Source organism: Dryas octopetala, chromosome 4, assembly GCF_963921425.1.
Source record: "Dryas octopetala chromosome 4, drDryOcto1.1, whole genome shotgun sequence".
Classification (NCBI taxonomy): domain Eukaryota; kingdom Viridiplantae; phylum Streptophyta; class Magnoliopsida; order Rosales; family Rosaceae; genus Dryas; species Dryas octopetala.
In genome coordinates, this window is record NC_141369.1 from 19,880,933 (window position 1) to 19,893,794 (window position 12,862).

General features: G+C 37.6%; 2 protein-coding genes and 2 pseudogenes across 3 annotated transcripts; all 4 read right to left on the reverse strand.

The window, feature by feature from the left end:
• Nucleotides 1-708: 708 nt before the first annotated feature.
• Nucleotides 709-2,197, reverse strand: LOC147287833 (wall-associated receptor kinase-like 8). The gene is made up of 4 exons (XM_086240954.1): nucleotides 1,889-2,197; nucleotides 1,334-1,754; nucleotides 930-1,082; nucleotides 709-794 (listed from the first exon to the last, which is right to left on the reverse strand). The coding sequence occupies exons 1-4, from the start codon at nucleotides 2,195-2,197 to the stop codon at nucleotides 709-711; spliced, it is 969 nt and encodes a 322-aa protein (XP_086097080.1).
• Nucleotides 2,198-2,764: 567 nt separating this feature from the next.
• Nucleotides 2,765-3,935, reverse strand: LOC147287834 (wall-associated receptor kinase-like 10; annotated as a pseudogene).
• Nucleotides 3,936-7,213: 3,278 nt separating this feature from the next.
• On the reverse strand, nucleotides 7,214-9,086 carry LOC147287835 (wall-associated receptor kinase-like 2). Its single transcript, XM_086239777.1, has one exon. It carries the CDS (start codon nucleotides 8,193-8,195, stop codon nucleotides 7,326-7,328), a length of 870 nt encoding a protein of 289 aa, XP_086095903.1. The 5' UTR covers nucleotides 8,196-9,086; the 3' UTR covers nucleotides 7,214-7,325.
• A 319-nt stretch (nucleotides 9,087-9,405) lies between these two features.
• LOC147287836 (wall-associated receptor kinase-like 3) lies at nucleotides 9,406-11,864 on the reverse strand (annotated as a pseudogene). The gene is made up of 3 exons (XR_015121696.1): nucleotides 11,001-11,864; nucleotides 10,751-10,960; nucleotides 9,406-10,631 (listed from the first exon to the last, which is right to left on the reverse strand). The product of XR_015121696.1 is annotated as a wall-associated receptor kinase-like 3 (transcript).
• Between the last annotated feature and the right edge of the window lie 998 nt (nucleotides 11,865-12,862).

Here is a 12,862-nt window from a genome sequence, read left to right on the forward strand (position 1 = left end):
ACGACTTAACTGTTAGGTACCCACGAGTTAGATAATGCTTGTGAACAGTATTAGCAAGAGAAGTTAGCTGCAACTAACATATTTTTTGTCATTAGCTACAGCCAACCATGCATGACCTGACGTCAAATGATTAATTAAACACTCAATTCTTATATACTGAGTGGGTGTTGATATTGGAGGGGACCCATAATTTTCCTTTGACAAAGAAAATCGATTACACATGTTTCTCTGCTGTCAACAGTAGTTTGGTAAATTAATAATATTTGCAACAACTATTATATTTCCGAACTTTAAGTTACCAACATCTAGAAACATGATATGGCAGTTTGTCCAATACACTACTTCATAATCTTCATTGCTTTCAAGCACAACCGATATATATAATTTGAGTGACATTTCTGCATATGAAGTTGGAAATCTTTTGAAGTTATAAAGCCTAGTCAAAATTAGAGCGTCAAAATATACTCTGCTAAAGGCTATCCACATTGGTGAGCGTGAGAGTGTAAAATTGATTTCAAAAACTTATTAATGGGCCGGAATTGTGAGAGTGAGAGTGAGATTAATATTTGAGAGCTTTGCAAAGCTCCGACAGAGAGTGAGAGTAAGAGAGAGGTAGGGCCCACCACGTGGGAAATGACCTTGTAGCCCTTCAAGAGAAATTTGGTTTATGAGAAAACTGAAAGAAATTTATAAAAAGCAGAGGGTAAACTAGTAAAAGCCGAGGGAGTCAAAAAGTAGCCAATAGCCCCATGCGCCAGCAAGAAGTAATAACAGCCCCAAGCTTGCGCCGATACCTGCATAAGAGAAAAAAATTATAAACAAGTATTCAAATGCTACAGCCTCTTTGGAAATTTCAGCGAATAGTTCAATCTTTACTCATTTGAATTCACTGAAAATTGTTCCGGGCCAACTGAGGTACAAAGGCATACCTATAAGCACTGTTTTAGCTGCTGATTTCTTCTTCTCTGCAGGACTGTAGAAGTGACATTCGTAACTCCCCTCAGTATTTACACAGATAAAAGTAGGTCCAAGGTTTTCTAGCCAACAAGGGCTCTTGTGCTGGTCCGCACATTCATCAATATCTGATACGAATTAGGTAAGTGCAAAAGGAATGAATATCCAAATGATAGTAAAATTAAAATTAATGAGAAGTGTCAATTAGAAACAACTAGTGAAGACATTAGCTCTGCATGTGGAGGCCATTGTGTCAAACTGGCATACCATGCCTGGCAGGCAGAGCTTTCCAATAGGAAAGTATCTGAACTTGGATTGATGAGCATCTCTAATTCAAAATAAAAACAAGTTCATTATAAAAAGATTGTGAGAAGTTTACCTTGGCATCCTTCAGAAAGATAGGGGTTTCCTTGGTAGCCCCTTTTGCAAGAACATCGAACCAGTGAGCTCTGGTTGCTAAAAGAGGCAGTGTTGATAAAACTTCCACTTTCACACACAGTTGCATTGTTGAAGGCTATTGATTTATTCGTTACAAGTGAGTCATATTTCCACCTGTCTATCCTCCAGTCCAGCACCACAGGAAAGTATTCCATGTTTTGAATGAAGCCTAAGAGTTGTGTTACTTTTACATTGGACTCAAACCATTGCTGGTCTACTAAGAATGCATACTTGCATCCCTCTGTGCCTTCACTGATTTCTACGCTCTCTATCGTTGTATTGAACGCCTGAAGATCTGAAGGGATTGTTGTCTGGCAGCAGTCAATGCCATTGCAACTACCACTACCTCCTCCTGTGAGCCACTGAGGCAAAATGACAAACACCCCCCAGTCGCGGAACCATTGAGCAGAGTCATTAGAGCTAAGTTATTGCAACCCACAGCAGTGAACCTATTGTTGGCTTGGGAGAAAACAAAAGGGCTTCCTCCCATGCTCACATTGGCACTGCTTCTATCACCACAAGTTGAATTTACTCGATAGTTGACGCGAACTGTGCCTTCATTAGTTATATCCAGTACTTCAAGTTTAGTTCTATTGAAGACGGGTTTGGGAGGGTTAAAAGTTTCATTGCTTGATATAGCAAACCATTCATCAAGGTAGCAGTTTGCTCCAATTCCAAAAGGGTATGGAATTGTAACATCTCCGCATTGTGCCTGACAACCAGACTTTGCGAGAGGTGGTGTTTGTGCTGATGCAGTACTTAATTGCCACAATAACAGAACTATCTGAAAAATTTGTACCACCATTTTCTTATATCTCTGTGAGTGTCATGAAGCAAATCCAAATTCCCCTGTATGCTTTATAACAAGAAAACAAGCTAATAAAATATTTCTTTTGGCCCATGTGAGAATTCCGTGCTGAATTATTCTTAATAAGTTGTATCAGAAGGATCAAAGTCAAAGAAGAAGCATTGAAGGTTAGGTTAAGGTTTTGGATTCTAGTAACCATACTTGACAAATGGTAAATGATAAGTATTACTCCGACCAATTATGTAATCCCTAGTTTTTGCATACCATGCTTATAGCATTGTGTCATCTTTTGATGTGACTATTACTATAATAGCAAATTTGTGTCTTGAGGAAGTATTACCAGACTTTTCCTTCTTTAATTTGTCATATTGTTATTGTTTTTTAATTGTTTACGGCAGATTAATAAGTTGATACAGGATAATTCAAGAATTTCAGCACAGACCATCTTAATTTGGAAACTTGACTATGAAAATTATTTGACAGTTCCATGCATGTGAATAATGAATTAGACATCCAAGCAAAATAGACTGTCAAAGTAAAAGATACATTTGTTGAAAAGATAGACTAGGGGTTTGGATTCTGCTCGCATTCATTGATGTCTGTAATATTTTGAATGACAGAAACAAAATGATGGTAAATCACCTATGATCACTTATTCAAATTGAAAAAAAAAAAAAAAAAGTAGATGGTGTTTCTTGATTTTAAAATAAATTACACATTATCCTATTAAATTATCTGCAGGCTATAGAATAAAATTCAAAAACATACAATTCATAGTCTAATTATGTGCACTCATGTGTTTTTTTGGGTATAAGAGGTTTTACCTTGACATCCATGATCATATGGATTTCCTTCAAAGCCCCCCCCCCCCCCCCGCAGCGACATTTAAGCCTGGTTGAGGAATTATATATTGATGAGCTGTCATTATAAATATGGCAATAAGAGGATTGATCAGAAGTCAAGTATGTCCGATTTGTTACTACAAAGACTCCAAATACTTCTTCTGTGGAATGATACAAGTTCCATTCTAGCATCACAGGAACATTGTCCATGTCACTGATGGCAGAAATATTTGTAAAATTGTTGACAAACCAGTCCTCATCTACCAAGAATGCATAAATGCATGAACTTTTTGTGCCATTATCACCGTAAACATCCTGGAAACTGGTACTGAAGGTAGAGAGAAAGGAAGGGATGGCAGTCTTGCAACAGTCCACACCATTGCAGGTACTATGTGTGTTATGTGCAGTAGTGTTATTTGTTGAAATTTCACACTCAGATCTGCAGCCAGCTGAAATGGTAAAGCCACTTGAGTTTGATGTGATCGTGGCCATTACTCCGCAACCACTGCAATGAATTTGTTCTTCTGGGAGAACAAAAAAGGGGTTCCCTCCAAGTTGGCTGTCTGGCGGTTTGTTGGTTTGTTACTGCAATTAGAGAAGGTAATGGGGTTTGTGACCTTCAGTGTGCCTTCAACAGAAATCTCCACCACCTCCAGATTGGTGCGGTTCAACAAAGGCCTATGAGGGCTGGTGGAGTTGTCACAGACTATTTGGAACCAGTCGTCAATGTAACAACCTGCTCCAATTCCAAAAGGATATGGGATTTCAATGTCTCCACAACTCGATTGACAATTAGGCTTTCCTATGGTGGTTTCTGCAGATGCTACTGCTAGTATTGCACTACTCATAGAACACAAGAACAGAGTAATATGAAGTAGCAACTGGACAGCCATTCTGCTTCTTTTTCCCTTCTGATCCCTTTAATCAAATATCTGTCATTTAGTAAGAAGCAAATGATCCTCAAGTCTCTCAACCTTGTTTTCAATAGTTTGTTTTATATTATTATGCTCAGGGATAGTTCTTTGCACCTTCCTGCTACTTAGTTCTCTAAAGTGCTGACAAGGTCAAAGGAAGAATTGTCTCCATTAGGATACCAATAAATGGTATTCTTGAAGCTCTCCCTATAGGGTAAGGGAAAATTTATCATTCTGCTTTCTACATGTATTCTAGCAGCCATACTTGACAAATTAAAAATATTATATGATTTTATAAGGCAGCAGTCTACTAACAATAGTCGACATTGAAATAAGTACTACAAAAGTTCAGTAAAAGATTCAAAAGAAGAAAACTCATCAGTAATTGATCAAAAAGACTGGAGCAAGCATTCTAGACAACTGGTGCGCCTAGGGCTTGAGCAGCTGCGCCTACTGGTGCAGCTGCAAATACAAATGTCAATATCACCAATCAGAGTTTCACAAGGATCCCTTCAATGGGCATTGGCATCATTGACAACTACTTCTAGTTGAGGAAATTTCGTGTGTGTATCTTGGGTTTTTATATGTGTAGGGATCACCGTCCCTAAGAAGGATGAGTGAAAATTTACTGATTAGTTGGCATATATTCTAGCAGCCATAGACCAAATATATCAAGAATAATCAAGGATTAATACTGTTAGACTCATGGAACTGAATCCTCTACTATTCTATGGAGATATTTCTTGCTCAATATTAAGCCACATTAATATTTGAGATTTATTTATATACTTCTTCTTATATAATAACCGATTAGACAAGCTAGCTAGAAGAATTAATGTATGTATAACGTGAAAAAGTCAAAGGCAATGGTTGTTGAACACCATCTTAGTGAAGAAGCCTTCCACCTCCACCACCCAATCAACCCCTGTTGGATGTCATGATGTGGGAAGGGAATCATTCAAGATTAGTCAGGACCTTTATTAATAACATTTGATTCTTGTGGAAAATGTATTAATTATTAACAGCACGTCTAAAAGTTTTTCTCATACCAAGTCACACAAGTCACACAAGTCAGGTGTGGTAGTCTTTCTCGTATAAAAGTTTCTTGTCATGGCCTCATGGGTAACGAGAGAGAGATAGAAACAAAGAATGTATACACCTTGATACCTAAGTTCTACTCAAACCAGAAAAGTTCAAGAAAAAAAGAACCTTCACAAAGATTAGTAATCAAATTAAACCAAGATATTGCAGTCCAAATATTAACTATACATACGTACAGTAATTTTATTTTTGCAAACCTTGCAAGTGCTCTGCGCAATTGTAACCGAACCATGTGCCAATAAGTAGAAATAATTGTCCAAGACCTGCATAACACAGTGAAATGATCAATGATGAAATCATGAAAATAAATATTGCAAAGTCAATTAAGTTTATGGCAGCATTCTAGTTAGGGAGAGGAAAAATTTGGAGTAGTCAAATTTTATGGCCATACCTTTAAGGGTGCTCTGGCAGCAGTTAATACCAGCCTCAGAGCTAGGCATCGTAGTTTGTACTACTCTCATCAAAAATTGAGCTGCAACCACCAAGGTCAGTTGGGTTATACACAGCATCCGAGTACACAATAGGGGTGCTAAGTGTGGCATATCGTCGAACACCATATATAGACTTCTCAGGGCTGAGTTGATAGAAGAAATCTAATGGGGTTTATGGTTTATTTGCCAGAGGAGCTCTACTCATCTCTCTGCCCAAATACACACATGCCTCCTTTCTAATGCTTATATATGTACACTTGCATGATGTTAGAATTCAATCTTACTCTTCTTAGTTCTTACAAAAGCAAATGGTTCACACGCAGCTTACAATAGCCATTTGAATACCTGGTGGCTGGTACGCTTCTGTTTTTTTATTTTGGGGTGGATTGTTATAGAAAGATCAATGATTTAATAAGTGCTTAAACTATTGGAAGGGAAGGAGCAGCACATATTTTGTACAGTTAGATTACAATACAATTAAAAAAGAATTATAACATAATATGTAATAATAAGTTAGTTAATTATGTATTATTTGTGAAAAGAAAGAAATTTCTTTTTTCTTCTTAATAAAAAGATTGACAATTTCATTAATCAATTTAGCCTCCATAAACTATTTCATAGACAATACTTTACAAAAAATTACAATTGTACATACACAACAATTTCTGATACCTTACGACCTCAATTCTTCCATTTGCCAGCAATATATTTATCGGTATATATCCTGGCCAAAAAAACTAATGTATATATCGTTTACAAATAAATATTGAAGTCTCTAATTATTCTTTTGAATTGAACTAACTTCTAACTTTCGAAACCGACAACTTGATCATCACCAAAAGATAAATATGGTAGCTCCAACAATAAACCACCATTTTGTGCGAATAACTTTTCCTTGAGTTTAATGGTTATGACTTTGTGACTAAAAAAAATAGCCCGAGACCACTGCCAACACCTGAATATATAGCTCAATAAAATAAGAAAAAGATAACATATATATAACCTGGTCAAGAAGATTGAAGATATTGTTTGCTGTTTTTATACATCATTTAAGGGCTAGCTAGCTAGCTGCATTGTCCATATTATTTTGTAAAGAAGATAATTTATTACTTACTATTCAAATTAAAATAAAAGGAAAAGTTATTTACAAATTCTATGTAATGGATGTAAATACAGAGATTCTCATATCCACACCTATGTTTAGTTTGAACGAAATCTTATATGGAAATCTTTTATGCCAATCATATATAGAAAGTTTGTCCGAACAATTCTATATAGAAATATGAGATATTATACGTGAATTTTATAGGCATGAAAAACTTTTTGTATAAGATTTGACATACAAGATTCTCGTATAGGATGACCTTAGTGTGGATGTGAGAATTGCTCATACTTTATGCGTCTATCTCTCATTACGTGATAAAAGTTACATAATGAAAGAAGTAGGCACGACTAATATATAATGTAAAGTTTTTAACATTTACAACAGATTTCCAAATTCCAAGATGACCCTTCTTTAATAATATAAAATATGGCAAATATAATGTCAAATAGATTTTAGATGGCGTAGGGTTCTTTTTTTTTTTTTGGGTCGATAGATGGCGTAGGGGTTAGGGCATACCTATAAAGACCGTTTTAGCCCTCGACTTGCCATGGGAATGGCATTCATAATACCCAACTCGATTTTTGCATACGGAGTCTGCACGACAGTACTTGTTCGGAACCTCGCATTCGTCGATGTCTGGAATAAATCACAAATAACTCTACAAAATCATCTAATCTTATTTAGAAATTCATGTTTAATTAGCATGGATAATGGTATTATGATAGTAGTGGTTTAATTACCATGACACCCTTGTAGAAGATAGGGATTTCCCACATAGCCCCAGTTACAGGAACATTCAAGCCTTGAAGGTCCGTACATTGAAGAAGGGCTGCTGTGATTATAACTCCGGCAGTAAAAAGATGACTCAAAAGTCACGTGTGCCCCATTTTCTACTTCAAAGTCTCCAAATACTTCTACTTTGGAATGATACAAGTTCCATTCTAGCATCACAGGAACACTGTCCATGTCACTGATGGCAGAGGCAGAAGTATTCGTTAAATTGTTGTAGGAAAACCTCTGAAACCAGTCATGGTCTGGCAAGAATGCATAATTGCAGGAACTGGGTTTTGTAGAATCATGATCATCGTAAACCTGGAAACTGGTATTGAAGGCAGAGAGAAAATAAGGGATGGCGGTATGGCAGCAGTGGACACCATTGCAGGTGTTTGATGAAATGTCACACTGGGACTTGCTCCCAGATGAAATGGTTGAGCCGTTTGATTTTGAGGTTATCATGGCCATAACGCCGCAGCCCATTGCGGTGAATATGTTCTTCTGGGAGAACACAAAAGGGGTTCCTTCCAAGTTGGCTGCTTGGCAGCGGATTGGCTTGTTGTTGCTACAATTGGCAGAGAAGGTAATTGGGTTTGTGACCTTTAGTGTGCCTTCGACAGAAATCTCCAGCACCTCCAGATTGGTGCGGTTCAACAAAGGTCTTGGAGGGCTGGTGGAGTTGTCACAGAGTATTTGGAACCAGTCGTCAATGTAACAACCTGCTCCAATTCCGAAAGGGTATGGGATTTGAATGTCTCCACATTGAGATTGACAATTAGGCCTTGCTAAAGGTGCTTCTGGTGGTACTGCTAGTATTGCAGTAGTCATAGACCACGAACAGTGTAATATGAAGTAGCAACTGCACAGCCATTCTGCTTCTTCTTCCTTCTGATCACTTTAATTAACTCTATGCCGTGCTGTCTAGTAGGAAGCTTGGAGTTAGCTAGCAAAGCATATGATTCTCAAGGTTCAACCTTCTTTAGAATCAAAATAAATGAAGCCTAATAAAGAAGGTGCAGAGGGTAGTTATTGTGTTCAAAGATAGTTCTTTGGCATCTTTGCACCTTCCTTGCTGCTGCTTGGTTTTCTCTACATCAATTTTGAGAAGATTCAAGGAAGAATTGTCTTCATAAGGATACCAATTCATGGTATTCTCGAAACTCTCCTTGGAGGGTAAGTGAATTTATTATTCAGGTTTCTACATGTGTGTGTGTGTGTGTGTGTGTGTGTGTGTGTGTATACATATATTCGAATGTTACTGCTGTATATATAGAATATAATATATATTCTAGCAGCCATACTTGACAAATTTAAATAGGTGACTTGATAATCCACACCATGATTTTATAAGGCAGCAGGCACATTCAAATAATAGTCAAAGTTCAAATCAGCTTTACAAATACCAGTGAAAGACACAAAAGAAGAAAATTCATCAGGATTGGAAAAAGACTGAAGAAAGCATTCCAGGTGAGTTTTCTTTCAGGTTTAGAAATATTTTATAATTTATTTAGTAGCTTGAATAAAATGGAATGAATAGGAAATAATAATGGTGAGAAAATAGAATGAAGGACAAGGTTATATTTCTGTTCTCCTTTGTATGTATGTTTGAAAGAAAACAATGAGAGCATGACTTCTCTCAATCTCCTAACCATAATAGCATGCTACAGAATATACTTCTCTTTCTTATGATCATAAATAAAGATTGGCATGAAATATACTATCGAAATCAGAAGTCAAACTCAATGATCTTCTTGTTGGCCTTCTCAATTTTGTTAGTGAATATGCTATAAAACATTCCTGCAAGATGTTTGATTTCATCATGAAAGATTGAGGATTTCTGTTAGACTTGATCATTCCCGCGAGTCTATTGAAAAAATTCTAGCTTATTAAGAAAATAAAACTAGAAAACAAATTGAAATTTGAGTTTATTTTGTCATATATAACTAAGAAAAGCTACAGAATTGCAGATAGTACACATAAGTTGATAGTCTAAAAGATTAAAAGTCCAAAAACATAGAATATTACAACAAATATTTGTTCACTGCGTGTTGAAAAACAATAGTGGTTGTACATCCAATGAAGAACCTGTACCACTGCTTGGTCCACTATCCATTAAAGATTTTGCTGATGTAGAACCAACATCCCAAGCCTCAGTAATTTCATGAGTTGGGACATATCCAACCTCTGCAAAACTTTTTTGAACATCAGAATCTTTCATAGATGATAATTGAATTCCCTCCAACTCCACTGCTACTTCTTTCATAGTAGGACGCTTCTTTCCTTTCAAATTCAAGCAACGTTTTGTGAGGTTAGCAACTGCCATAATCTCTTCTTTCTTACCATCCTTCAGAACTCCATCATCAAGAATATCAAACAGACGATTCTCATCCATGGAAACAAGGAAATAAGTTGCTAGGCTTCTGGCTTCTTGTGACCCCGTCATAGAAACTGGTTTCTGTCCAGTCAGGAGCTCAGCAAGGACCACTCCAAAGCTATAAACATCACTCTTCTCTGTAAATTGGCTTGATTGGAAGTACTCCGGGTCCAAATAACCAAATGTTCCTTGTACTAGTGTGGTAAGGTGCGCTTTGTCAATGGCTACTGATCTTGAAGTCCCAAAGTCTGCTACTTTGGCTCTATATGTTTCATCCAAGAGTATGTTAGAGGACTTGATGTCTCGGTGGTAAATGGGAAAGGAAGCTGCTGAATGTAAGTAGGATAGAGCTCCTGCAACTTCAATAGAAACTCGTAATCGCATTTTCCATGTAAGAGGAAACTCCTCATTCTGGTGATGAATATACTGAGAAAGTGTTCCATTGAGTATGAATTTATAAACCAAAAGGGGAACTTCGGTTTCCAAACAGCAACCCAATAGTTTTACCACATTCCTGTGGATGATTTGTGAAAGAATGACAATTTCATTAATGAACTGTCCAACTTTTCCCCCATTAACTATTTTACACTTCTTGACAGCAACAATTCTTCCATCTGATAACATTCCTTTGTAAACGGTACCTTGGCCTCCCTGCCCAAGAATTCTGTCTACATTAAAATAGTCTGTGGCTTTCTCTAACTCCTTTGAATTGAACAACTTAATTTTCTCAACATTTACTTCACCAGAAGATAGTTGTTGCTGCTACAATAAACCACCATTTTGTTTAAAAAACTTCTCCTTGCGTTTGATGTTTTTCCTTTTCTCTATGCCTTTGTGCAACCACCATGCACCAATGATTAAGAACAATAGTCCAAGAACACTGCCGATAACTGAGTAGCTCAACAAAATAAGAAAGGAAAACTTGGTCAATAAGATACTATTGTTTCTAATTATAACAATTGTTTCTAATTATAACAAAAAAGATTTCAGTTGGTTTATGAGGGCATACCTATAAAGGCCAATTTAACTGGCGACTTGCTCTTCGGGTAGTAGCATTCAGCATATCCAAGATGATTTTTACATGTGAAGTCCAAAGGGCACGTTCTGTTGGGAGCCTCACATTCATTGATGTCTGCAATTAAGCCCAACTTACATGAATGAATACTCATGCATCGATGATTATTTTTTTCAGTGCAAAGATACAATTCATTCAAGAAATCTAATTTGAATTTGGATAATGGTAGTAGAAGTTTAATTACCCCCTGTACAGAAACATTCAAGCCTGGATGATTTATTAAAGAGGTGTCATTGTATTCTCGACAGTTAACGGATTTTTCGGAAGCAGTCAAAATGGTTCCAAATACTTTGATCATCGAATGATACAAGCTCCATTTGAGCACCACAGAAACATCATCCATATCGCCAATATTGGAAGAAATATTTGTTGAATTGTTGGCAAACGATTGAAACCAGTCATGGTCTACCAAGAATGCATAATTGCATGGATTTGTAGTGGTCACAAAACTGGTTTTGAAAGAAACGGAGGGATGGAGGTCTGGCAGCAATCCAAGCCATTGCAGGTGGTACCATTACTGGAAACCTTGTCACATTGAGACACGCATGTGGCTGACATGGTAAGCCCATCTGAGGTTGAGTTTATCTCAGACATAACCCCGCAACCCACTACAGTGAATCTGTTCTTCTGGGAAAACACAAAAGGGCTTCCGCCCAAGTTTGCTGCTTGGCGGATTAGCTTGTTACTGCAATTAGCTGCAGAGACGGTAATCGGGTTTTTGATATTTAGTGTGCCTTCAACAGAAATTTCCAGCACTTCCAGATTCAGGATCGTGTGGTTCAAGAAAGGTTTGTGAAGACTGGTTGAGTGGTCACACGTTATTTGGAACCAGTTGTTGATGTAACAGCCTGCTTCAATTCCAAAAGGATATGGAATTTCAATGTCTCCAAAATGTGTTTGAGTGCAAGTACCTTTTGCTATGGGTGCTTGTGCTGCTACTGCTAGTATTGCACTACTCATAGAGCCCAAGAGGAGAGTAATATGAAGTAGCACCTGGGCAACCATTATTCTGCTTCTTCTTCCTCCTCTGTTTATCCTCCTCTGTTTATCTTCCTCTGTTTCTTCTTAGCAGGAAGCTTGGAATTGGCAATAGCAAATAATTTTCAAATCTCAACTTTCTTTAGAATGAAAATAAGTGAAATAAAAAAGGGGTGGAGATAGTTCTTATTATACATATTGTGTTCAAAGATATAGTTCTAGCAGCCATACTTGACAAGTTCACCATGAAAGTTAGAGGGCTATTCTGTTAGACACTTGGACCCGTATACATGGTGAAAATTTTCCTTTAAGCCACATTAAGAAACAAATCTTGACACATATATATATAGAGCAAATTATATTTTAGTACCTCAATTATACACTAATTTTCAATTTAGTACCCCAATTTTAAAAATTTGACAAAAAATACCTCAACTTTTATTTTGTGTCAAAATAGTACCTCCGTTAGTTTTTCTGTTAAATAAACCATTATATGCTGACGTGGCAGAGATATTTTCGTCTTTTTACCCACATTTAAAAAATAATAATATTTTTAAAAACTTTTAAATAAAAAAATTCTTAAAAAAATTAAAACTTTTAAAATAAACATTAAAAAAATTAAAACTTTTAATTTTTAATTTTTTCCCCTCCCCTCCCCCCCGCCCCCAGCCATCCCCTCCCCTCCTCGCCCCCACCCAGCCATCTCAGCCATCCCCTCCCCTTTCCCTCGTCGCACCCCCAGTCTCGTCCCCGTCCTGAATACAAAATTTTTTTAAAATAATTAAAATGAAAAAAAAAAAAAAAATTTGGGGGAAATGGGCAGGGGGATGGTCAGGGGTTTGGGTAAGGGGTGAGGGGGCTGGGTTGGGGTTGGGTAAGGGGGGTGAGGTGGGGAGGGGGGAGGATGGGTGGGGGTGGGCTGGGATGGCTGAGGGAGGGCTGGGTGGGGGCAGGAAGGGAAGGGGATGGGGCTGGGTGGGGGCAGGGCGGGGAGGGGAGGGGAGGGGCTGGGACTGGGGCTGGGGGGGAGGGGTGTGCGACGGGGGTTAGGGCTGGGGGGAGGGGGTG

Excerpts from the sequence above, each read along its gene's own strand:
- LOC147287833 (XM_086240954.1), bottom strand. The coding sequence starts at position 2,197 with ATGGTGGTACAAATTTTTCAGATAGTTCTGTTATTGTGGCAATTAAGT. Across the intron at positions 1,755-1,888 it reads GTGATAGAAGCAGTGCCAAT|TGGCTCACAGGAGGAGGTAG; the intron begins GTGAGCATGGGA and ends ATTTTGCCTCAG. Across the intron at positions 1,083-1,333 it reads TCTTTCTGAAGGATGCCAAG|ATATTGATGAATGTGCGGAC; the intron begins GTAAACTTCTCA and ends AATTCGTATCAG.
- LOC147287835 (XM_086239777.1), bottom strand. The coding sequence starts at position 8,195 with ATGACTACTGCAATACTAGCAGTACCACCAGAAGCACCTTTAGCAAGG.